General features: G+C 33.2%; 1 protein-coding gene across 4 annotated transcripts; it reads right to left on the reverse strand.

Moving 5' to 3' along the window:
* Nucleotides 1-773: 773 nt before the first annotated feature.
* LOC129945322 (chitooligosaccharidolytic beta-N-acetylglucosaminidase) lies at nucleotides 774-13,138 on the reverse strand. 4 transcript variants are annotated; one of them, XM_056054986.1, is made up of 7 exons: nucleotides 12,843-13,138; nucleotides 6,532-6,836; nucleotides 5,885-6,093; nucleotides 5,271-5,364; nucleotides 2,925-3,143; nucleotides 1,756-2,561; nucleotides 774-1,689 (listed from the first exon to the last, which is right to left on the reverse strand). In XM_056054986.1, the coding sequence occupies exons 2-7, from the start codon at nucleotides 6,795-6,797 to the stop codon at nucleotides 1,508-1,510; spliced, it is 1,776 nt and encodes a 591-aa protein (XP_055910961.1). In that variant the 5' UTR covers nucleotides 6,798-6,836; nucleotides 12,843-13,138; the 3' UTR covers nucleotides 774-1,507. The 4 variants fall into 4 exon arrangements, with proteins under 4 accessions (XP_055910961.1, XP_055910962.1, XP_055910965.1 ...); XM_056054987.1 differs by having other exon boundaries at nucleotides 12,782-13,138; XM_056054990.1 differs by lacking the exon at nucleotides 12,843-13,138 and adding an exon at nucleotides 12,673-12,779.
* Nucleotides 13,139-27,291: the final 14,153 nt, after the last annotated feature.

Genomic DNA, 27,291 nt, shown 5'->3' on the forward strand with positions numbered 1-27,291 from the left:
GCCTGCTTCCTACAAACGAACCGGTGGATACATCATTATCATCTTAAGCTTTGTTTCAACGAGCTATCGAACATAATACCTACATTCAACACGGTTTTTTTTTTTAAATCATATTACGGCGCATTACGTTACGTGTGATATCACGAACTAAGATTGTATTGGACAATCTTGCATTTCCTATGAATTAATCAAATTTAGTAATCCATGCAAGCACATTATCCGATGTTGTTGCAGCAGTTACTATTTTGGTTGTTTCTGAGAATGGAATATGTAGCTTAGCTTCCTATAGTATTTTAAACAAACAAACATAATTGCCTTGATTTGGGATACAATTAAACAATGCGATATACGATCTTAATTATTAAAAAGCAAGAACTACAGAAAATGTGTGAAGTTGGTAAAAATAGTACATTAATGTACATGTACATATGTACTGCTATTATTTATCCTTTTTTGAGGTCAGTTCGTAATGTTTCAAAGTTTATGCTTTATACAAAAATAAAAACAGAAACTTTATTTTTTGATTCGTAAAATAAATTGTCCGTATTTTCATAGAATGCAACTCTAATGATTTGTTTATCAAATGGGATAGTTTTTCGAAGTTGTTTATGCATTTTTAACATTTCAATAAAATAACTTGTTTGTTTTGTATAAAAAATGTTTCCAACTTAATATTCGGGCTATCAGCCATGCATTTTATGTTTAAGTGTAAGAACCTCCACTTAACATACAGATAAATTATTTATAACACAAATTCATGAATGTAAATACAGTTTTTTCGACAGTTTTTGTATCTTTTATTGGCTTACAATGAATTCTTAATCAAGTAAATAGATATAAAATGTAATTTGCGTTAAATTATAGTCTTTGTGCCTTTACTTAGCTTTCTTTCCGAAGAAAAACTATACTAAACTAAATATAAAAATAAATGAAAATAATTTTTAAAAATAACTATAGTTAGACGACCTACTGAAAATCTTGCATTTCGAGTAATTTTCAACATTGAGATTTTTATAAAAATTTATGCATTTTTAAGATGATTTTTTCAAGAAAAGTTGAACATAATTTCAGTTTTATTTTTCTACTGACCTGAGCAATTGTGTAAAGCTGACAGCTTAATTTTTTAACTTTTATCTTTTTTTAACTTCAAAAAAACGAAGAAGTTAATTAAGCAAACTTATCATTTTTTTAAGTTTTTGACTTTCAAGCTGCTTCTTTTTGTACTGCATAGATAAATATGTATATATTTGCATTACATTAAAAACAGATCGCAAATCAAAAACTAATTCTGACAAATCGTCTGTAATTTGTCGAAAATATACCAACGTACCAACAAAACTGGTTGGTTAACTTTTAAGTTTCAACTTCTCAAATGGCAGATAAAACAATTTACATTACTATTTTCCAACGTGTCGATCAAATTTCTTTTTCAAGTTTCCGTTGAACAAAAGTCAATTTTAAGATACATTAAACCTGGTGAAAGTTTTTGCGGCATCATGTCCTTCGTCTAATAACAATTACCCTCACGAAGCACACACCACTTAGGTGTGACCGCATCCGGCCTTACACCCCGTGCAATCAATCTATCCCTGTAACGATAAAACCTTGGTTCTACCAGCATTGCTGATATCTTAGGATTTGACCAAAGTCTCTCCGCCGCTGCTCCACTTCGGGGCCATACGCGGCTATCTATGAAGAGCAAACCGAAAAGAAAAAAACTAAATTAAATTTGTTTGCTTATAATTAGTTTCATACCCAAGGAATTTTCATCAACGTATTCACTCCACATACACACTTCTCCACCCAGCATATTTGGCTCTCGAATCAGTTGATTTCCATATACTTTCTGCCAGTTATAATAGTTGGTTTTGCCCCAGAACCCATGGTCTAAATACCAAGCATCTTTTGTCGAAACAATAATTCGATAACCCATCGAGAGAAGGTCCTTATTTAAGGTCGTCGAAGAGTCAACCCAAGTCTGAATGATATATCTTTCTTTTGGTAAAAAACCAGCTATAAGGGAAGGATCTGTCAAATGGCTTGACCATATTATAACTGGTTTCGGAACTTGAAGGTTTGGATGCAGCCTCTGATTAACATCGTCCCAAGATTCAAGATTTTTCACATGAAATTCAGCCCATAACTTCAAGAAGCTCAGTTCACTTCTATCGTAACCTGTTTTGAGCATTTTTTGTACAATTTCGTCAGTTGCATTCCAACATGGAATAAAGACTTCATCTCCGCCCATATGAATGGTTTCTTCCGGGGAGCTAAACTCGGCGATATCTTCAAAAACTTCTTTCAGCAAACCATAGATGTTATCATTTACTGGGTTAAGTTGACCACAGGGTGGTTGATAGCAATATGAACGCCATGGCTGTTTGTTCATGCAGACTGTCAGATTACCTAAACCTGCCATAGGACCCCATTGCCACCCCATTCCAGCATGTGACGGTCCATCGATTTCAACAAGCACTCGTATACCCCGGATTTTGGCGTATTTAATAAGGTTTTGTATATCAGTGCGACTGTAAACATGCTCGGGTGTGTAAGCTCCGAACCTGCGAAGTATGTGTCTTTTTTAAATAACTGTTACCAGTGACTTATTTGATAAAATTTATCAACTATATATAATAATACAAAAATATTTAAATCACAAACAACATTCATAAAACTGATTAGATGAATATTGTATGGTTTGGTGCATGGAGAGTTATATCTCTTGAAATTTAAAGATCTTCAAACTAGGGTTTAAATGAAAAGTTAATAACTTTATGAATAAACCTCAAACAATAAGTAAGGTAAGGTATTTTGACAAACGAAAACAATTAGTATTATTTTTTACCAATGGAGAAAACATCATTAATTTCCAATTACAACATTTTTTTTATTTAAAGTCTTTAAAAAAAAATATTTGCACTTACCTTTGTAGCTCTGGAATTCTTGTGATCTCCAACGGAAAACTCTGAGAGTCTGTGACATGCCAGTGGAAGACATTAAGTTTAGACGCAGCCATTGCGTCTAAAGTAGTTTTTATAAATCGCATTGGAATATAATTTCTCGAGCAATCTAGCAATAATCCCCGATGTGAAAACATTGGTCGGTCACGAATTCGAGCTCCGGCAACCATTATTAAACCATTCCTAAAATATATGTACACAGTTGTTTTTCAATCGTAGATTAATTATAAAACATTAGAATGTTGCATTCTATTTTAAAATCAATGTAGACCTGATTTCTTTTTGAATGAGTTATCTACAATTATTTTAGGCCATTCGCTTAATCAACCATACTTTTTATTTGTCCCCTTTTCGATTGATCTGCCTATCAGGAACAAAATTTTAGTTGGCTAGGTTTTTCCTAGGATTGACCATATTGCGATCGACGCCAGACACGCTTCCAGCATTACGGATGTACGAACTTTTCGAGGAACTAACATCGACTCGGTCCACTAACTCGTTGTAGCCAAGGTAGCACTTCGGATTTCCAGACCCAAGGCAAAACAGGGAGGTGCTGGGAGAAGGTACAACGTCGAACGGTTACAATCGCCAGAGATCGCCAAATCCTTTTCCGACCGAGTTACAAGTAACCTCTCTCTAAGTTCTCTGCCGCCAACACAATGTATCGAAAACCAGTGATAACAGTGCCAAGATGCAATTAGAGAAGCCGCCTCTGATGTGCTGGGTTCCAAACAGCCAACAACAAGGAACCCCTGGTTTGATGAGGAATATCGGCAGGCAAATGCAGCCAACTAACAAGCTCGTAAAGCAGCGCTGCATAAAAGGACGAGAGCTGCTCGTGAGCTCTATGAGCAGAAGAGGCGAGAGGAACGCCGACTTCTCAGAAGGAAAAAGAGAGGGCATGAGAAGCGTGCGGTCGAAAATGTTGAGAGGTATAAAAGCAGGAAAGAGAAATGTAACCTCAGTATTGTTTGCCCGATCCTGAAAAAAGAAGACCCTCTAAACCGCGCCAACTATAGAGGAATCAGTCTACTGAACATCGCCTATAAAATCTTCTCTGCCGTAATATGTGAACGTCTAAAGCCCATCGTCAACAACCTGATAGGTCCTTATCAGTGTGGTTTTAGACCAGGAAAGTCCAAAGTCAAGAAAGGACATACAACACCGACGTCTTGGTCAAAACGTTACAATCGACAGACGTAACTTTGAGGTAGTCAAGGACTTCGTCTACATATGCTCCGCTGTAAACACAGAAAACAACACCAGCGCTGAGATCAAACGCAGAATAACTCTTGCTAACCGCCGTTTCTTTGGACTAAGAAAGCAATTGAGTGGTAAAGTCCTCTCTCGAGGGACCAAAGTGTTGCTTTATAAGACCCTTATCATCCCCGTCCTGCTATACGGTGCAGAAGCATGGACCATGACAAAAGCGGATGAAAGCACCTTGGGTCGCTTCGAGAGAAAAGTTCTTCGTGTGATCTACGGTCCCGTATGCATCGAAGGGGAGTGGAAGAGAAGATGGAACGACGAGCTGTACGGGCTGTACAGCGACGTAGACTTAGCCAGAAGGGTAAAAGTCCAACGACTAAGATGGCTGGGTCACGTAGACCGCATGGAAACCGGCCCGGAAAGTCTTCGAATCCGCACCCACAGGACAGCGCAGTAGAGGAAGACCGCGGATCAGGCGGCGCGCACAAGTGGAAGGTGACCTTACCCAACATGGAGCGCGAAACTGGAGACATCTAGCTAGGGACCGAGCTAGATGAAGAAGTTTGTTTGGTGAGGCCCTAGTTCACACAGGACTGTAGCACCACCTTAAGTCAGTAAGTAAGGCTAGGTTTTCCTAAAAACAATGGCAAGAGTCATACGTTTAGCTTTTTAGTCTATACAATGTATATAGACAATTTTTGATCAATTCAAAATCAATGATAAAATATTCATTTCTTGAATACTACAAAAAAAAAACATTTCAACAGCTTCTTTTTTTTCATAACAAAATGAAGTAAGCACTTTAATTTACTATTTATTAACTACCGGTTCATTATATCTGCTTAAAATTATTTTAATTTGTAATACCAATTAATAATATGGTTTTTAATATTATTAAATTCTTAAGCCTCCAGTTGAGGCAATCATTGAAAGATTATAATGAAACCCGTTAGAAGAGACTGCAGTTAATTGCCCTTCGGTTCTGCAATTAATAAGCCGCCGCGCTAACATAACTTGGGTAAAAAGTTAGTTTTAGGATGGAGTTATTTATATACAATAAATTCCTCATAATAGTTTAAAATCGATCAGAAAACATCTTACCCCAATCCACCTGTTATTAAATTGCTCAATGTCTCTAAACCATGTCGGGCTCCAAAAATAGTCCTGGCTCTGATATCCACAAAAGTAGCCATTTCTAATAAAATAAAATAAATCAAATTACGTAACCAATTAGTTTGGTAAAATTTATTTAAGGGGTTAAAGTTGATCAGAACTTCTAAAAAATTTTTTTTTTTATTTTATTGAAAAACATAAAAACTTGTGCCTATTGAAGTTTTTTTTTAATTTCGATTTTTTTAAACCAATTAACTATTTTTTCCCAAAATCTGAAACGAAATTTCCCTGGACTGTCATTTTATTAAATAAAAAAGGCTTGGATCAGGCACAAAATTATAGATTAATTTAACACATTTCTTTTGCCCGATTGATTTTAGATGAATTTCCAAGGATTTGTGGTGGTCACTGCAAGGGACTTCTGTTTGAACTGGGTTAAACAAACACTGGTACAATTATTTTTTTTTTTTATTTTTAAAGTCAAGTCGAAGCATATATAATGATGCTATATTTTAACTTTTGTAAAATAAAATAGTTTACTGGCAAAAAAATTAATGTATATGTATGTGTGTATGTATGTATATACCCTAAAATAAACAAACCTGTAGTTCTTAAGTTCAAAGTATAAGATTCATCTGTGTCCCAGTCTAAATCTAAGCTTGTAGAGTTGACAGTTGTTTTAACCAGAATTTCTTTGCTATGAGCCAATGTGCAATTTCGAATGCATTCTTTCAGTGCATTACTTACAAATATTCGATTTGTTTCACGAATGAACTGCGATGTTTGTGCATTTGGTGCAACTACATTGAATCTAGATACAATTAAATGAAAAAGAAAATTAAACTAAACAAACAAGAATCTATATACGTATTCATAAAATTCAAATTAAATAAAACTTAAATTAAATAATACATTTTTGTTTTAAATTTATAACATAAATAAAATATCTAATTTCAAAAAAAAAAAAACAACTGCACTTCATTAAAAAATTGCTCTTACTGCTACTTTAATTACACCTCGTTTCTCTTATGGTATAGCTTCAGTACTGTACGATCAATTTTTGGATGTAAAGTACATAGAACCAAGGTTATCAAGGTTATCAAAGATTTTTTTTAATTAATTACTATTTTCTTAGTACAAGCAAATTTAAGTATATCGGTCTAAGATTATCTCGCCTTGACAAAAAACATATTAAATAAGCTGAGTTAAATTTTTCAACAAGCAACATATTCTGTAAACGAGACCATACCTTACTTTCAATGGATCAAAATAGACCCTCTCATGAGCAATGGTACACTCTTGAGTGGGCATTGGCCAAATTGCACCATATCGCCCACATGACATTCTACAATCCTTTTGGCTTTCAAAACTCGGAGTTTTTGATTCATCGCTTAATGGGTCTAATTGGCAGAGATTGGAATTATTGCACTTCCAATTCTTTTCAACAGCTGTACAATCGTTCAGTGATAATAAAACCGTTATCAGCCAAAAGAATTTAAAACAATTCAAATACATGTTTTATTTCTTATTTCAGTCTGTTTTTCTGTTTTGAATCTGAAAATATAAGTGTTTGTTAATTAGAAAGTTAGAAAGAAAATTGGCCTTTACTTCGAAAATTCACAGTTCACAAGATATAAAATTAATAACATTTAATTTTTTTAAAAACCATTTTTTTTTCATATAAAAGAATACAAGTTTTAGATTTGTTTAAATCTCAGCAAAGTCTGTATTTCAAAGGTTTCTCTGTACAGTAGTTTTTTATGTACATATATAGGCATATGTAGATACTATAAATGGAAACTTTAGTATTCACCTAATAAATGAAGCATTTCATATCCAAATTGAAAAATGCAGCATTTGATATCTAAATTTAAAATGTATGCGGTAATTTGTCTGAAGCCGTTGAAGCTAGTGCATTGTTTGCTTGCTTACGAGCAAGCTGCCCTTTTTGCTGCAGCAGCTTTCCTATCTAGCCTTTTCGAAGTTTGGGGTTTAAGATCCTCGTATTCTCGGACATCCGAAAAATGCTATTGGAGCAGTTGGCGCAAGAAGGACTCTCTAGTTTAATAAGTAAAGAAACAATGCACTTGTTTTTGCGGATTTAAATCAACCCAGAATTTACTTAGAGAACACATCCTCTGGCGTGCAAGTCCTACGCACCAGCCATTTCGCCAAGGGTAATATAATATACAATATAATATGATATACATTTTTTTGATTTCATGGAAATTACCAGTATTTGACATCATATTAAAATTTTGTTCCTAGAGATATCTTCTCGTTTTTGAGGAAGAAGATGCATTTTTTTGCTCATACTAAATATTACGGTGAAAATACTGGAGTATATAATATTAAAGCTACTAGTAGATTGTTAACGCGTTGACTCTCTGACGTAAAAATGACATCACGATCTATCCAAGGGTGTAACGTCATGTGATCGTCAACAACACCCTGTTTGTGACCTTGTAATGTGTGAGTCAATGCTATTGGAACACGATGACTCGTTTTTGTGACTATAAGTCATTGCAATGACTGATCACCAAGAGCAAGAGCCTTAAAAGATCTATCTATCTATCTATCTCATAATTTATTTATACCATTGTTGCTTGTTATTAATCGACAGCAAGGTCCAAATAATTAATTCATGAACTATATGTGCCCGAAATCCCACAATTGGCTTTTTATCCAGATGCATTTTAACATAATGCGAGCAAAAAGCGATCCAAGTATGATCAGTGCTGAGATTAAAGTCATATTTTTGCCTTAAATGGATGATTAGTTTTTTTTTGGGCCCATCTACGAGTATTAAGTCAAATTCGTTTTAAAGGAAAATTATTTTTAACTATTGATCAGGTGGAATTTTCATTAACATTCCACTTTTGGAAGGAGGTAGAGGTTTAGCTCAAAGAAACGACCGACAAATTCTAAGCATTAATTTAAAGGCTTTTCGAAACAAGTCTTGATGGATAGGATTAACTAAACGTCACGTTAACTCACATACGAGTCAACGCATTTTGGGAAAACATTGACCGGCCGGAGGATGTCATTCATGTCATAGTCAACGTTTTATGTATTGACATATGATTCGCTGACAGAGAAAATTCTGATTGCTTGGTGATGTCAACGATTTAACGCGTTGACTCTTTACGTTGACCGTGCAATTTTAGCTTGATCTCAATATAAACTTCTATTTAAAACCAATTTTATGAGAAAGTGTCGAACCTTCCTTTGAGTTACCGTCGCTAGGCACAATCTGGATAGACTGCACACTTTGTGGGGTTCACATTGGCAAAATTCCGACTTAAAATTTTACATATAACTTACGACCACCCTAGTATACATAATATTATGTTTATGTATATATACATACATAATGTACTCGTATGTATTGTACATGTTATACATTGGTAAACAAGGTTTTTTTGATATGCCAAATGGACAAAGTTTTTTATTGACCTTATTATATTCGTTTGTTTAAGATATGTTTGCAATTCCTCCTTATATAAAACAGTGAATCGCGTCAAGCGAGCAGTCATTTGTTTGTTTATAAAACTTATCTCTAGTGAGGTGCGTGTGAATCGATTTATGTTGCGGAGAGTTACTGAGATTCACTATGAGAATATTATAAAAATGGGGTGTTCAATCACGGAAGATATTAATTTTGAGCCACACTTTAGCCCGATACACTTGTGTCTTTTTAAGTCGTGGTGACAATGAGATGCCGCAAGAGCTCATTGCAATGCATTCTCGCGGTTTAAGTTCAAATAGTAAAATTTTTGTTAACAGAAAGTTAGCATATGAAGCTAAACGATGATTGATTCTAACAGATTGGTATTATTTTCCACGCAGTAAAAGAATGGCTCTTTTGTGTGAGAAATTTAATGGCCGTAATATCTCAAGTGTCATGCGTGGCAATGTCAATTTGCATTCATAATTATGTGTGTTTGAAAGCATTGAACTTCTTTGAAAATCTATTATTTATAGATGCTTGTAAATAGCTCTAACAAATATACCTCTCATTTAATGATAAAATTATTTTCCAACCATTTTTATCAGTCAAGATATGAACGTTATATGAAGAGAACACAAAAATTCTCTGTCTACAACTGCTGAATTCAATCAACAATATCTCATATTTCCCACGAACGTTTTTAAAAATATTGCTCCCATGTAACAAACTTACCTTAACCTTTCATCTGAGACCAATTTTGTTCTGAACAATACCCTATACTTTGAAAAAAAGGAACATGTAGTTCTGCTCGCTAAATTTGTAATGCACTTCGTCCCTTTTACAGCATTAAATGATTAAGTCGATTTCTGGTTAAATAGCTTCGTCAATACTAAAAATTGTCATATACGAAGCGAAGACAATATTCAAGCCAACCCAAAATTGACGCCATATTGTAGTTACTAATTTTAATGATCAAATAAATTATGTAACTCGTATTGTCACAGCGAATTTGGCGAACGAATCATGCTTAAAAAACAAGTCCCAGAAAATTATCTACCAGAATATAATCATACAAAATCTTGTATTATTATTAAAAATTCTTAAGCCCTTAAAAAAACTTCCCATACAGACAAATTAATTTAGTAGATTATTATATATGTAGTACCTTAATAATATTTTTTACAGTTTATGGGTACAAAGAATTTTAAAACTGGAGCTTAATTAATAGCTCCAATGAAGATAAATAATTTGTGTTCATATCTTAAAATTCTTAAGTGACAGAGCTGTCTCTGCTTTTATTGTTGGTTTTATCTTGGCCTTTCTATTTCTTGGATGAGTTTATTATACATATGTATGTACATTCGAAACATTTCTTGTATTTACAATTATATTTTAAAATGAATACAGTTCTCTTCTTACATTCAACTTTAATTAGTGATTGTTATTTGCTTTCGGTTAGTACAATATTCGAAGAAAAAAGCATAGGTAAACACAAAAATTACGCATATCTAATAATCACTGTGTCATAAAAATAAGCAGTCAAAGCTACATGTGTACATATTTACTAGGGTGTAGGACTGTAGGGGATGCTTAACCTTTTATCAGTAATCACATCAATAGAATAAATTGATCAATAATAAAGATTGTTTATAGTTAATTAATCTTTTTTTTAAAATGTAACAGAATGCACTATCAGCGATTCGAAGTAGAGTCACATTCGAATGCTTCTGTAAGTAATTAACAAGTTCAAAATCATTACTTAAGTCCATTATCCGGCGCATTGGCAGCAATCTACAACACAGTGGAGCAAAATGTGGGTAAGGGAAGTAAAGAATGATTATTCTGTAACCAATTTGCTTATCGTAAGGGGTTTGATAAAATTGTGTTTTTTAGGATTATCAATTTGAATGAGTAAACAGCAATTAATAAATTTGAAATTGGGTCAAGAACCTTTGCAATAATTGTTAATTGAGTAAATGAAAATTAAATGAGGTTTGAGTCTACTTGTATGCGATATACGGTACCAATAAAGTATGATTTCAAAGGGACTTAGATTGAAAAAAGCATTTAAACTTTCAAACTTTGAATATTGGCATTCAAATAAGTTTTTGATTTTTAAAACTACATACATACATATGTATGTATTTCAATCTATGAGGACAATATAATAAGTTATTTTTGAAAAGGGTTTCAAGTGAAATAAGAAAACTTGTTTTAACTTTTGTCCATTTGACTTGGGACTTTTTCGAAAATAACATATTGTTATAAAAAAGATCACCAAAATTAAAAGATATATGTATGTATTCATATTTATATATGTATTCACAGGGAATGTCAAATTATGAAAATCTGAAAAATAAGTGCAAACAAATCAGATTCAGTAACAGACCCAATTTTTCATTCCTATTGCGTTTTTCGCGTCTATTTAAATGAAAGGAATAGCGTAATAAGTGTCTATATTCACTTGACATATTTCGGTACACTTATTCTTTTTTTCTGTGTTCAATCTCGTATTAGATAAGCTTTCCAGGACATGTGGATGTGTACATACCTTATTTAACCTAAATTGAGAAAGCTGGCAAAACAAATCATTTCAGCTGCACACAAAAAGCACATTTAGATTTTGAGGTCGGATCATTTTAATAATTTACCGGGTTTTTACCAAAAAAATACCATAACAAATTTTAAATTAGTTTTTGAGTCCCTTCAAATTCAACCATATCACTTGTATAATATTGTATATTATATCAGAAGTCCTTGGATACTTTTTGATTCCTTTTTTGACATCGCAGCTGCTTTGGACCAGCAGCTCTTTTACATGTAAAACACTATCAAAAAAATATACGGCTACCCTATCTGTCTGACATTGAACAAAACAGAAAGTATCACAAAGTGACTCCAAGCTGACAGTTTGACAAAAACAGCTGATTCGTTTTTGTACAACCTGAGCAATACAATACCTAAGATTTGTATAGGTATTGTGGTTAGATGTGATATATTGGTTATCTATCTATCATTAGATTCAGAAGCCATAGATAACCAGGGAGGAACTGCTTCCGCATGTTATATCAATGCATGATCAATTAAGATTGTGGGAGTACTATTGTTGGATAGGAAATCATCTGAACCAAACAATTTTTCACTAATCAAATTTTGACTTCTCGATTGCTTTGAAAATATAAAAACCAAAAAATAGCTAATTTCTGCTTTAAATTATTTTACTTAAATTATAAGAAATTTATTTGCTTTCAGTAAAATCCATAGGTAAAATGTTTGTTTTTAGTTTTTAAACATGTAACAGATTAATTTCTGGCAAAAGATTGATGCAATAAAATGGACCCTATATTTAAGTATTTTTTTCAAAAAAAAACAATGCATTTATAGTTTTATTTAATTTATAAATCCATTTTAATTTTTTAATTATGAAATTTCATTTTACAGAACAGCTGACTGCCAAAGTCAAAAAAAATCCATTCAGTTTTACTGTTGGTGTTTTAATTTTGTACTGTTCCAATCACATCATTAAACATTTTACTGATGAAAGCAACAGTAAAAAAAATTGTCTGAGGCGCGAAGCTCGATGTTATGATCGAAAGAAAACAACATTTAGTGACATAAATTTACTGATTGCTATAAACGCTCATCTGTAAAACATTTCAGATTCCTCCTGTTTCAAATTTTACTGATGGATTTTACTGATAGCTATAACCGGCCCCTTAAGAGTGGAAAACATCATAATCAAAGAGCACCGTAGTGTTCCTATGAATATATTTAAAAACCAAATTGAAAAATTTAGCGTACGCTTCCCGTTAATGAAACTTAGACTTCTGACTTTCGTGGTTAAAAACACAAACCTACTTTTGGACTAGACTGTTACTCGGTCAAATGTGAAAACAAATCGTGATTTGCACACATAATGTTCCTAGAAAACAAGCTTACATTGCAACAAGTGAAATTTTATCCCAAATGTGAAATTTATGTTAGCACTTATTATTTATTTCTAGTAGGTAAACAAAAAACCTATAGATTTAATTTGTGCTGATCGTACTCTATGTATAAATTAGGCAAAGGATGACTAATTTCGTTTCGTTCGTTTTTAATTGGCTTACTCTTCAGCCCTATCGAAATTTCAGCTGCAGGGTGTTCGGAAACATTAAAGATACGAGTAGATAATAATTTCTGGCACAACTATTATAAAAACACAACAATATTCTGCAAATTGAGAACCGTGGCGAGCGATGATTCCGATTTGATTTGTATTTTAATAGCTTTTATTTTGAGGCACACACATCACCACTTTTGTTAAACAATTTTAGTTCGCTTTTATTGGAATTTGTGAAACAATTTTTATTATTGTGTCCGTTGCGTTCGCGTCGACTCACAACAGCCAACTGACTGACAGACTTTTGTGCCTTTGTGGAGCTCTGACTTAGAAAGTTCCCATACCCAGTAGTTCTAATTCTAGATAATGAAGTACCTAACCTACAACAAAACAATGTTGTGTGGTGAATTTAATTTATTGTTGTTATTGTGTCCATTGTTCTTATCTTAAAAAAGATACATAAATAAATAAATGCAATACTATAGCAGTTCAACAGTAAACAAATGTAACAAGACTTTAGATAAAGGGGCATACAAAAGATTTATATGTAAGTACACTTAAGGTGGTTTTTTATGGAATTACTATAATTGAATAATCTAAGAACATCTAATAATAGAAAGCGAATATAATGTATAAGATGAATGTAGGTTCAATTAAGAAAGAAAATTATAATTATACACATTTCCGTGAACGTTTGATCAAATACAAACACATATTTTTAAAATTCGACCATTACAATGTATCCAATGTAAATAGTTTTTGAAAACATATGTACATACATACTTAATATTTTTAAGTTTTTCATAAATGTAATCATATGCTTTATATAGATTAATACTCAGGTAAGATTAGAAGAAGTCCTACTTATCCTGTGGATAATAGAGAAGTATTATCGATGAACTATTTTTTATTACTTATTGATTTTATTAATAATATAAAATAGTAATGATTTTCATTATTTATTTTGCCCAACAAATATTATTTTCAACATTCCGCTTGTATGTGGACCTGCATATTTTGTTATCATTTGTCAATTTTTGAGAGTGAAACAAGTCCATTTGAAATTAAAATCTCATTTATTGTCTTAAATTATTAGGGTTATTAGTTTTTTAATTTTTTCTAAAATGTGCCAATGAACAAAAAAAATAGTGATCCGAAAAATGGACAATGCCTTTATATATACATATTTTTTATTTATAGGATAGCTCTACTTTTTCAATGTCAAGGTTAGTTTGTGATGACAGCTCGATTAGTTGTAAACTATCAAAATACGGTGGTAAAGAAAAAGCTACTCCATGTGACTTTAAGAACCTTCTTTGGAAACCTTCGAGTCTGTGAATATGAGTTGAGTAATAAGGGGCCAAAATTATTTAAAATTTTGTAAGGACATATGTTAAAAATGATGCATATAGAGTTTTAAGGACATAAGGATCTTCGAATTCCCTAATAAACCATTTTATAAAGCCTTCAGATATATTAGTATATGAAAGGAAAAGTGTTTTGGAGTTAACAAATTTTGTAATTAAAATTGTTTTGTAGTTTAGTGGTCATAGGACATATGAAAAAAGTGGGAATCAACAAAAGAAGAGGAAATAAAGGAAGATAAAGGAAAAAACCAGGATAGAAAGAAAAATCATAAATAAAAGAAATAATGGTGAGTGGTATTTTTTTTAATATTTTATTAGAATGAGTGGTGAAAGTACATATACACGGCCGCCGCAGCCGTGGTCGTGTGAGCAACTCATAAATACGTTACGAAGACTCACTCGATATCAAAAGGTGCCGCGAGTCTGGAAATACTCGATAGAGGGATGATCCGTCGACGTTCCCGGATCGCCAAGTAATTGCAAGAAAAGAAATCAATCTCACCTCATTTATTTAAACCCAACCAATATAAAATACATATTTAAAACCGCAGGAGAATACTGTGTATGTCACCGTATGCCTATACATATATTTACATATACATATATCTATCTGTATATACATATAATTTATATCTAAAAGTCAACCCAATAACGTTAATACATATTCTTTCGTTTTTGATTATATTTTTTTATTTAGGTATATTTTATTGTAAGTCCTTGAGTTTATGTGTCGGAAGCGCTTTTTTTGTGTATCGATATTTTAATTTAAATTCGGGCAGAGTTCGTCGGGGCGGCGGCGCGGCGTAGGTTCCCTAATCCCCTGCCTGTTGAGGTAGAGGCAATTTTTTGCATCTCTTTAGCTACCTATAGAGAGCTCTTGATAGGTAGGGTATAAGCGGAAGAAAACCAGCGTTTCCGAACAAAGGGAAACGAAGTAAATTTCTGGGGAGATCCCGGGGATCTCTCCCCCATACGGAGAAAGACCCTGTTTTATCTTAGTATAAGTGTGCAATGGGTACATAATCTGATAAGGATAAATATTAGTTTTCGATTAATTTCAAATTTAATTTTGTTTTATGTAACAGTTTTTTTTTCTTTATTCTTAACAATTTTTTTATTCATTCGTCATGTTTTATGGTAAATTTGTATATGTTGAATTTCATTTTTATTAATAAAAGGAAGATGTAAATGTAAACCCATATAAAGATCGAAAACTGCGTTGCGTTTTCTTTTTATTGTTGTGTTGTAAATCGAACCTCAAAACGAGGTGCTGATTGGTAATTTTCAGGGAGGTGTGGTAAGGTGGGATGAATCTCTTCAGCGAAGTAAGCATGTACCAGAGGAATCGAACTTCGGCTTCACACACAGTCAGAGTTGAGTTCGAAAGTAAAGGCCCGTCGAACAAGGGCGGATCACGACTTTTCATCAGGGGAGGGGGGGGTGAAACACTTAGATTCGTTTTTACTCTCCGCTTAAAAATGTTCTTTAAAGTTTTGTAAAGGAGGCTAACAAAATTTAATTTTAAATAACATAAATGACATAATCGGCCCTATCGAGGTAACCGTCGGTGGCCGCGGAATTAGGAGGAAATCCGAGACATTTTGCTTCAAGATAGTTGTCCGATCAGCTGATCGCACATTCTCTACGACAAAATTCAACGCATGCAATTTGCATGTCTGTAAAACTTCTTCCGATCACAGCTACCTCAAACCGGAATTCAATCTCCGAAAAAGGATGCGTTGCGTAGAAAGTTCCGCTCCGATGGTTACCTCGATAGGGCTAAATGTGTACGAGTATATTAACCTAACCTTTACACATTTCGATTGCTAAAATGGCAACATAGTTATCAAATTATTTTAAAACACTGTTGTCCAGCAAAGTATGATATAACTATTTAATTTTGATGACTCCCTTCATATGAAAGCATTCCTGGATTCCAAAAGTTTTCTAAATATGCCATATTTAACAGCTAAAATGCAATAGTTTAGAGGGTTTTTGCTTCATTCCACGCAGAAATGTAAAAAATTGTTTTGAAACGTAGCTTTTTTCCAAAAATAAAATATACGTTTCCTGTGTCCATTTCTATTTATGCAAAAAATTAGAAAATCCAGAAAATGAGAGAATATCTGATATGAAAAAATTTCGGGTTTTTTTGACGAAGTTTTTTCGAACTCAATTTTCGCTATCAGTCTGCTTACACTTCGTATTTAATTATTGGTTCTAAGGCATCCAAAGCAAATTCAATTCAAAAGTAGATTTATTTATTTTTTTAAATATTTTAAGATCTTTTGTATTCAACATAAATCCAATTTTAAAATAAATAAAATGGACGACTGGGTCGCTAGAACTTGCTTATTTCGTCAAACAAAATTAATATATTTTTAAAAATAAAACAAAAAATATTTTTGGTCAAAAAAATCATCATCAATTTAATTATTTGATCATCAAAAAGAGCTTGCACAGAAAGAGAAGATTTTTAAAATCGGTCCATTAGTTCTTGAGAAAACTTAAAAACAAAATAAAGGTTTTTGAGGGGTACCCTTCTGGAGCAATATCAAAATATGTTTTTCTAGTAGAAAGGAGCAGAAGAATGACACAAAATTTAGAAAAAGTTTTAGAAAAATTACATGTTATAACCAACAAATTTGTATGGGGACTGCTGTTATTTTTCGTATTAATAAAATGAAAAAAAAACGCCTTACGGTAATCGGCTGAAAACCTTATTTTCAATCAACACAATTGTTTAGACTTTAAGAGCCAGGAAAGACAGAGAGACGAACGGATCGGGGTACCCACTTTTTTCGACTTCTCTATCGTCGTAATGTCGTATTTGATTAAAAGCTCTAGTTCGAAATTGCTTACCAATGCAAAGCCTACCATTGTAGTTCCTATAAGTCGCAAGTAAAAATCACTTCAATGTACACTATTTCTGTGTGTCAAAAAATTTTAATAATAAAATTGAAGGCTAGTTTAAGGAATTTAAATGCAACTTAATATAAAATTGATGTTCTCTTATTCAAGGTTTCTTCTTAGGAACCTGAATATTTGCTCTTTTTTCTTAGAAACAATTTTCATGAAAATAATTCAAAGCATTTCTTAAGTTTTTTCAAATTCTAAATTCAGTGAAAACAAAAATTTTAGTTGTTTTGGACATCAAACCACTTTTGGGTGAATGTCGTTAAATAACTAATAAATCTATAGATGAAATCTTTACTTATACAACTAAACTGTATAAGCCTCATGGCTCATATGACCCCCCCTGGATCGTCAGTTGGTCAAAAGATGATGAATTTGTGCTGCGTTTTTGGAAAAGGCTGAATTTCCGATTCATACTATGTTCTTGGTCAGTCCTCAGTTAAAAGTAGTCCTTTTAGTAACAAAGTTTAAGGAAGTAAAATAGAAATGTTGTTTTGATATATAAAAAATAAATAATTTAAAATATAATGGGGGTCATATCCTTAACGCAATACGATTAGTTTTGAATTGAAGAGAATTCCTACGAAAAAGGAAACAAATTATCTCCCGGGGGTGTCGTAGGGGTCATGAACCGCCATTGCCGTCGAAATCCAGGTTGGCTGGGTACGGCCATGCTGCAACAACAGCCGCAGCGTTCCCGAGGTGTGTCAGGTCCGGCGTGAATGTCGTGTCATCTGGTGATAGTGTGTCTGGTGATGGTGTGTCGGTCGTAGTGCGTCGATAGTTCTGTGTCTGGTGGCGGTGTGTAGGTTGTCCTGTGTTTGGTGTTCTTTACGTGTAGTGCTAGTTTGGAAGTCGTGTTTTGGTTGTAGTGTGCAAGTCGTTAAAAATTTGTTTGTTCTTTTAGAGTTATGTGTTAATTTAATGTTTTGGGATCGTTTAAGTTTTTTTGTAATGGCATGAAATAGTAGTCTACGAAGGTAAGATCCCCCCTAATCCGGCGAGCTTAGCCGAGCATGCCATCGCCTTCGTAGTTTACATTCTATCCCAACTCCCATACCCCTTATCCCATCCTAGTTCTGGCCTATCCTTATGGAGTGGTCATTGAATCCTCCGCGCTCCTAACCTATCCTAAATCCCTTCCTTATTAACCTTTCTATTGCCTCTCATTTCAGTATTTTATGGGGAAGTCTTCAAATGCTTTGCAAAAATCTGTCGTTATCTGGTATGCTTATTGTACACAATAATATTATACTAGCGGCTCGGTACGTGCTTCGCTATGTATGAGTAAAAACAAAAATTATTATTAACTGCTAGCTATTTAAAAGTCCAAATGATCCAAATGATATGTTGCTTATATTATATTTATCAGTAAAGAGTAAAAACTAAAAAATAAAAAAGAGTGGGTTAGTCTAAGACAGTTGGATAAACAATATTTTAAGTTTTTCTATTTGGAGCATGAATAAATAAACAGTTGGGAGTACCGACCCTGGAACAGGCAATATAAAGTTGGGCATGTCAAAAAGATGATTCCTCCAAATTGACACCACAAACGCCAAGTGTTTGCCCTTGGGCCTTATTTATGAACATCGCAAATGATAAACGCACAGGATATTGTAATCTTTTGAATTCAAATGACATATCAGTTGGAATCATAGGGATACTTGGTATAAAACACACTTCTCCTTTTGATTTACCATTTAAGATCAAATTTGGCAATAACTTTTTCGCTTGAATTTAAAAATTATTGACATTTATATGAATGTTTTTCGGTGCTTTAATGGTGCGTTCTCTTAACCAATCATGATTTCTGTAATTCTGAAGAATATTCGGAAAAACATATTCGATCAACTCATCTATAGATTGCACAATTGTACAAAAATCGTTCGGTAAAGGGATCAATCCGTTGATAGTGTTGATTACTATTTTGCCATCACCAATTTCCAACAATTGTTTTGAAAAATCATGGGCAGTTGCATCATTATGTAGGTGAATACGCATATTAATGTTCAGTGTCAATTTTCGTACATATCTCCAAAGAACTGATGACTTCAAACAGGCGTTTATTTCATCAGCAGGAGTTGATCGAGGAATGACAGGCAGTGCTTGACAAAAGTCCCCCGACAGCAATATCAGAGCACCACCAAAACAGCTGTTGATTACCGCGTAAATCTTGCATTGTTCCATTAAATGCTTCTATTGATTTTTTATTCGCCATTGTGCACTCTTCCCATAAAATATTTGACGTTAATCGCAGAATTTCTCGGAGAAGCAAGTTAGAGTTTCAATCACCCGTACATTTAATGGCAATTTTAATGCAGAGTGGTGGTCGGACCACCTTCTAATAATGTAGCAGAATTCCCGAAGATGCAATTGCCAATGCAATTTTCTGTTCCGATCGAATAGTCGCTAAAATCAATGATACAATGAAAGTTATTATTATATTCGATTGTACAAATAAACGTATGTAAATCATTAAAGTTGAACTACTGAATTCACGATCAAAAAAATCATGTCTCTCACGATTTGGTGCGGTTAACAATCGTTTGACACATATCTTCCATTATTATTACAGCTTCGTTGTACATTTCCAAGGTACTCAACAAATCGGGATTTCTTTAAGTATTAGTACATTGTTTGTATATGGGAGTAAGAAAGATGTTGGTTTTACACCTTTTCAAGATTTTTTTTAAATTTTCTCTACGTACAAACCTTCTCTGGACTTTCACGAATAATTCAAGGCCAACATTAGCCAAATCGGTAAAGGCATTGTTGAGTTATAACATTACAACGAAAAGTGGCATTGATTTTTATATATATAGACTATGAAAATGTTTTATTAGTACTTTCCAAAATTAACAAGATGATTAGAAAACATTTAATCACGGATGCAGTTAAATTCTTAATGTTCTATTCTTCTTAAAACTCAAGGCCCACTATGCTTAAGATTTATAATAGGGATATTGATGGTTCTATTTGTCTGCCCGCTTTGTTATGAATTCGTCCATCCTAACGCTTTCGCCGTCCTCGTCAAAATCTATTTTGTTTGCTATTTAGTAATTGTATCAGCTCATTTCTTTTGCAAATCCTCTCTTTGTTGAGCAATGTGATTTAAATTAATGCTGTGAGCAAGGACATCTTGTAATAGATCTTTAGGGAAGTAACCCATAAACGATTGATGAGATGTTTTTTCAGGAGCTGAGTTGTAGCTTGTAGGTGTTATTTATTACCCATTTGAGCGGGAAATTTCATTGAGAACATAAAATGGAATGTCATAATTTATTCGATGAATGATTTTGATGCACAAGCAGTACATTCAACAACAACAACACTACGTGGTTTGTCAAATGAGTAAAATACAACAAATCATTCAATCATTTTCGTCAATGCTTTTTCTCAATGCTTTCATGTCAAATACTCCGGGTTGTTTGGCTTATTCAAATGGATTAATAGATAACGTGTCAACATAAGCCATTTGATTGCCAGTACGATATTAAAAAGTATTGTTGGAAACAACATACAACATACAACAGCGAGGGCTTCTTATTCAGAGTCCACTGGCCAACCGTAAGCTCGTATAGTCAATCCGATGCTATGAACGAAGTTTAGTTGGTATGCTCTTTTTTAATCGGAATTTCATAATATCCTGATACAAAATCCAAACCTGTAAGACGTACCTTCTTGTTTTATTATTTCCCAAGGACTGTTACATCTTTTCCAATTAAAACCGATTCAGACAGGACTGTATCACTAACTTTAACTGCGCAAATAGGAAAATGTGCATTATCATTATCACTCTGAACACATCCGATAGATTTATATTTTTCGAAAAATAGCAGCAGAATTATTTATTTGTGATTTTTATGCAGTTGCACTTGTTTTATTAACAATTGGATTATAAATAATCCACAAAAACAGTGTTTACTCCAAACTTCTTCTACCACTTTCTTTGTTTGGTTGCCATTTTTTTCCTTGGGTTGTGTTCACTGTCTGGCATAGTCTCCAAGTTACAGCTTACTGCTAACTGACTTTACTTGTTGAGGGTTTCATATCTGATTGGATCGCTCGTTGGCAGTGGCGTCTTTAGGCATTGGTCGGTGGGCCAGGGCCCCGCAATTATTTGGCCCCCAAATCCACCAACTCAAAATTAATGATCTATACAAGATTTACTCTCTATTCCTTTGAAATTCTCCTCCTCCATATCTTAAACTTCTGGCAAAATGAATCTTTAACCATACACCTGCACTGAACACGCTGTCAAGATTATTTTAACAACTCTGCTTTCATACCACTCTACAGTTCTGTACACATGTTGTCTTTTCAACTCACTCCATAAACAAACACAAAGTTGTCCCATCATGAGTTGCGAAATGATGAGTTGTACCATGATGAGTCAGATAGAACAATATTGTTTCCTTTCATCTTTTTGTTTACTCTCTGTTCAATGGAATTAATAAAAACTATGTTCTTTGTCTCTAGTTCTGCTCATCTTCACAGTGCTCAAATGTATGTCGGTGTTCGCTTGGGGTTGGTTTTATAAAACGAAACCATTGAGTCACCAAACAATGGAAATTATTTGATATGCATGGAACTTTTAAGGGAATTTGATTTATTCATCCCAGATCATTTAAAAAAATGTGGCAACTCAGGAAAGAGACAGGATTTCATTGATAAGCTAAGCCTGTCTAAGAAAATGTCAACCTAGAGTTCCTCATTTTAACAAAAATTTTGAGCACAATATTAGAAAGAATTCATAAAATCAGCAAGACTCTTCAAAAAGAAACAATAATGATTGGCGTTGTTACCAATTTGCTTGTGCCAAAATTCAGAATTTGGATTCTAATTATAAAGACTTCTTGCGACATATTTTGATGGCCTGCACCATCCGTCCAGCTAATTGGGAAAGAAAATTTTAAAATATCAACTTTTTTCCAATTATTGACACAATTACTATGAACTTAAAATTGCGATCCAATTGCTATGAAGAAATTAATGCACTGTTTGGCTTTTTTTGACGTTTGCAATATTTGACTTCAGTGGAGTTGCAAAATTCTTGCGAACAATTTAAAAAAAATTGGCGTAGATGTTAATGCAGAAGAACTTGAGGTAGAATGCATTTACCTCGTACAATATTTAAAAGAATTTAATAAAGATGTTAATGAAAATCTTATTACAATATCAAAATTGTACAGTCTAATTAAAGTAGATGAAATTGGGAACACATTTCCAGTAGAAACTGCTTGTAGAATGTTGTTTAAATTTTGATTTGATGGTTTCAAACTACAGCGTTCATTTTCGAAATGGAACCGGATAAAAAATGAGTTTCGTAGCACAATTCTATATGAAAGACTAAACAGCTTGTAAATTTAATCAATTAAAAATGAATTACTGCAGGAAATTGAATTTGATGACTTAATTCATGATTTTGCAACTGACAAAGTCAGAAAAGTATGCCTTAAATAATATTTTATATAAACTTAAACTTACATACATATATGTATATCAAACAAAAAAACAAATCAAAACAAATATAAAGAAATAAACTTACATACAATAAAAAAACATTAGTTAAATACATTAAATTGGGTGGCGCAACAGTAGGTTTGAGAACTAGGGCCTAGTGACTGACAACTCTCAACCATTCCTGTATGTGAGTATTGTCAGTGATGGAAGGGACCTACAGTTTTAAGCCGAATCCGAACAGCAAATTTGAGAAAGCACTTTTCATGACAAGAATTACTCTTGTAGAATTTATCAATTCCTCGCAAGAGGAAAAAAAACTTTAGGTGTCGTAGGCAGGGATCGAACCCAAGACAACTCGCATAACAGACTCTATTTTTTTTTTTAATTCATTTTTATTAGTTCGTTCTTAAACCTATCTTAAAGCTATACAAGAATTCATAAAACTAGCCTAATTATCCATAACTTACAAATAACTTAATGGTCCCATACGGACACTCTAAGTTAAACTAAACGTCGATTTTTTAAGAGCTTGAGAACTTTTAAAAAAGAAAAACGCACAAAATTTGCAAAATCTCATCGATTCTTTATTTGAAACGTTAGATTGGTCCATGACATTTACTTTTTGAAGATAATTTCATTTAAATATTGACCGCGGCTGCGTCTTAGGTGGTCCATTCGGAAAGTCCAATTTTGGGTAACTTTTTCGAGCATTTCGGCCGGAATAGCCCGAATTTCTTCGGAAATGTTATCTTCCAAAGCTGGAATAGTTACTGGCTTATTTGTGTAGACTTTAGACTTGACGTAGTCCCACAAAAAATAGTCTAAAGGCGTCAAATCGCATGATCTTGGTGGCCAACTTACCGGTCCATTCCTTGAGATGAATTGTTCTCCGAAGTTTTCCCTCAAAATGGCCATAGAATCGCGAGCTGTGTGGCATGTAGCGCCATCTTGTTGAAACCACATGTCAACCAAGTTCAGTTCAAAGTTTGTTAGCATTGAACGATAGCGATCGCCATTCACCGTAACGTTGCGTCCAACAGCATCTTTGAAAAAATACGGTCCAATGATTCCACCAGCGTACAAACCACACCAAACAGTGCATTTTTCGGGATGCATGGGCAGTTCTTGAACGGCTTCTGGTTGCTCTTCACTCCAAATGCGGCAATTTTGCTTATTTACGTAGCCATTCAACCAGAAATGAGCCTCATCGCTGAACAAAATTTGTCGATAAAAAAGCGGATTTTCTGCCAACTTTTCTAGGGCCCATTCACTGAAAATTCAACGTTGTGGCAGATCGTTCGGCTTCAGTTCTTGCACGAGCTGTATTTTATACTGTTTTACACCAAGATCTTTGCGTAAAATCTTCCATGTGGTCGAATAACACAAACCCAATTGCTGCGAACGGCGACGAATCGACATTTCACGGTCTTCAGCAACACTCTCAGAAACAGACGCAATATTCTCTTCTGTACGCACTGTACGCATTCGTGTGATTGGTTTAATGTCCAATAAAATAAACTGAGTGCGAAACTTGGTCACAATCGCATTAATTGTTTGCTCACTTGGTCGATTATGTAGACCATAAATCGGACGTAAAGCGCGAAACACATTTCGAACCGAACACTGATTTTGGTAATAAAATTCAATGATTTGCAAGCGTTGCTCGTTAGTAAGTCTATTCATGATGAAATGTCAAAGCATACTGAGCATCTTTCTCTTTGACACCATGTCTACAAATACTAATGCATGAAAATCCTAACCTCAAAAAAATCACCCTTTATAACACTAACTACTAATGCCTTTCGGCCCTAAGATCTATTTTACTTCAATTTATATTTTATTTATTTCTGTATTTATTAGAAAATTTTGAAAAAAAACTAATATTAAGATCCTTTTTTGTTTTTACTTAAAAACTACTTAAAATAAGGTCCTTAATATAAAACTTAAAGCTTACTGAAACTACCTATTCTACCTATAAACGACTTCAAACTAGAGCCACAGCAGCAAATCTAACGTATTTTGTTTTTATAATTTATTGTCATTTTTTTAAATTTTTCTTTTTTTTATATTCCATGTTTTTTTTTTTATTTTTTACTTTTGTTTGTATTTTGTTTTTGTGCCACCATGCCTATTCTACTTAAAACTAAACCCTAAAACTATAAAACAAGTATGTAAGCCGGCCAAGGCTTAAAACCCCATCCCGACTACCCACTATCAAGTGCCGATTGAAGCCACCAAAACTGGTTCTCCTGCTTCACCCTATCAGTTCAGTCCCGTTCGGACACAGCCCTACTGAACCGAAGGAGCTCTGCTTCGCCTTGTGCCATGACGTCCCGATTGTACGTCGTTCGGATAGAACGCACCGAAAATTAAATTGTTCGTCGAAGACATAGCTCTTGCAATGTGACCTCACGAAATCGTCAATTCTGTTGATTTGAGCCCAGTTGTATACAAGGGCGGATCCAGACTTTTCATCAGGGGGGGTCACACTTAGATGAGTTTTTACACACCGATTAAAAATGTTCTTTAATGTTTTGTAAAGGATGCTAACAAAATTTAATAATTGCTAAAATGACAACTTTAGTATCAAATTATTTAGAACACTGTTGTTCAGCAAGTTTTGGTCTAACTATTTAATTTGGATGACTTATATGAAAACATTCCAAGATTCGAACTGTTGTCTAAATATGCCATATTTAAGAGCTTAAATACAATACCTTAGAATGTGTTGGTGCATTTCGCGCAGAAATGTAGGAAATTGTTTTGAAACGTTGCTTTTTTCCAAAAACAAAACACACTTTTCTTGTTTTCATTTCTATTAATGCGAAGAAATCTTAAAAAATTAAAAAATCCAGAAAATGAGAGAGGATCTGATATGTAAAAATGTCGGGCTTTTTTTGACGTAGTTTTTTCGAAATCAATTTCCGGGAGTCTCTTATTATTATCGTTATTAATCAGCTTACTCGTATTTGGATCTTATAAAGGCGTCAACAAAACTTAAAAATTGTAGAGACAAAAAGGTTTGGTTCTTGAATTTAAGGAAATAGTTGTATTTAAGAACATGATTTGGGAAGAAAAGTTTTGTAGTACTCACAAATTACACGTTTCAAAGCTTTTATATCAATAGATATGAAACGTTTATTATGTTTTTTACTTTGCTATCAGTTTAACAAAAGTTAGACTTGATTTTTTGGGACATTTGTATTTTTGAAATTAAATCTCAGTTCTAGAGCATCCAAAGCAAATTCACTTTCAAAGTATATTTATTTAATTTTTTAAGATCTTTTGTATTGAGCAGAAAACCAATTTTGAAAGAAATGAAATGCACGACTGGGTCGCAAGAGCTTGACAATTTCTTCCAAAAAGGCTGTTTAAAAATATTGCTCTTCTTTTAAGATTTAAAAATGTACCACCAAAATAAGTTCTTCTCAAAAATTTAAATGCCCTTTTCTGGTCGAAAAATCTAGATTAACCTATTTTTTTTTCGAAAATCATTTTTAATTTTGTGTTAAAAATATTTTCGGTATAGGCACTAAATAAAGAGCTTATAAATATATGAACATTTTACATTTAAATTTCTTAAATGAACATTTTACATTTTACATTTAAATTTCTTAAAAAAATGTTGTCTCCTTTCTGAGGTATCGAGTTTTGTAAACAAAATTAGTATTTTATTAAAAATAAAAAAAATAAATTTTTGATCATAACAAATCATCATCAACTTGATTATTGACAAGAGCTTGCACTGAAAAAGAAGAATTTTGAAATCGTTCCATTAGTTCTTGAGAACAAAATAAAGATTTTTTTGAGGTATACCCTTCTGGAGCAATACGAAAATATGTTTTTCTTGTAGAAAGAAGCCAAATTAAGAAAACAAAATTTTGAGAAAGTTTAGAAAAATCACATGTTTGAACAAAAAAATTTGTGAGGGGACTGCTGTTATTCTTTGTATTAATAAAATGATAAAAACTCCTTACACTAATCATCTGAAAATCTTAAATTCAATCAACACATTTGTTTGGACTGTAGGGGCCAGGAAAGACAGACAGACGGAAGGAATCGAGGTTTCCACTTCTCTACCGTCGTAATATCATATTCGATTAAAAACTCTAGTTTGAAATAAATAATCACTATTTATGTGTTTCAACAAAATTTAATAACAAAATTGAAGGCTAGTTTAAGGAATTCAAAGGCAACTTAATATAATAATTGATGATCTCTTATTCAAGGTTTCTTCTTAAGAACCTGAATATTTTCTCTTTTTCTTAGAACCAATTTTTATGAAAATAATTTAAAGCATGACTAAAGTTTTTTCTAGTTCTAAATTGAGCGAAAATCAAAATTTGAGTTGTTTTTGACATCAAACCACTTTTTGGTGAATGTCGTTAAATTACTAATAAATCTTTAAATGAAATCTTTACTTATACAACTTAACTGTATAATCTTTTTGGCTCATATGACCAACCCCTGGATCGTCAATTGGTCAAAAGTTGATGAATTTGTGCTGTGTTTTTGGAATAGGGCTGAATATCCGATTCATATTATGTTCTTGGTCCAATCTTCAGTCAAAAGTAGTACTTTTGGCAACAAAGTTTAAGGAAGTAAAATACAAATGTTGTGTTCAAATACAAAAAATTAATAATTCAAAATATAATGGGGGTCATATCCATTAACGCAATACGATTAGTTTTGAATTGAAGGAAATTAATA

This window comes from Eupeodes corollae, chromosome 2 (genome assembly GCF_945859685.1).
Source record: "Eupeodes corollae chromosome 2, idEupCoro1.1, whole genome shotgun sequence".
Taxonomy (NCBI): Eukaryota; Metazoa; Arthropoda; class Insecta; order Diptera; family Syrphidae; genus Eupeodes; species Eupeodes corollae.

Bases quoted from the DNA above. Each gene is read 5' to 3' on its own strand.
- LOC129945322 (XM_056054986.1), bottom strand. From the start codon at position 6,797: ATGTATTTGAATTGTTTTAAATTCTTTTGGCTGATAACGGTTTTATTA. The intron at 6,094-6,531 runs GTATGGTCTCGT...AATTGTATCTAG, and splicing joins TTTGATCCATTGAAAGTAAG to ATTCAATGTAGTTGCACCAA. The intron at 1,690-1,755 runs GTATGAAACTAA...TGCTCTTCATAG, and splicing joins CGTTGATGAAAATTCCTTGG to ATAGCCGCGTATGGCCCCGA.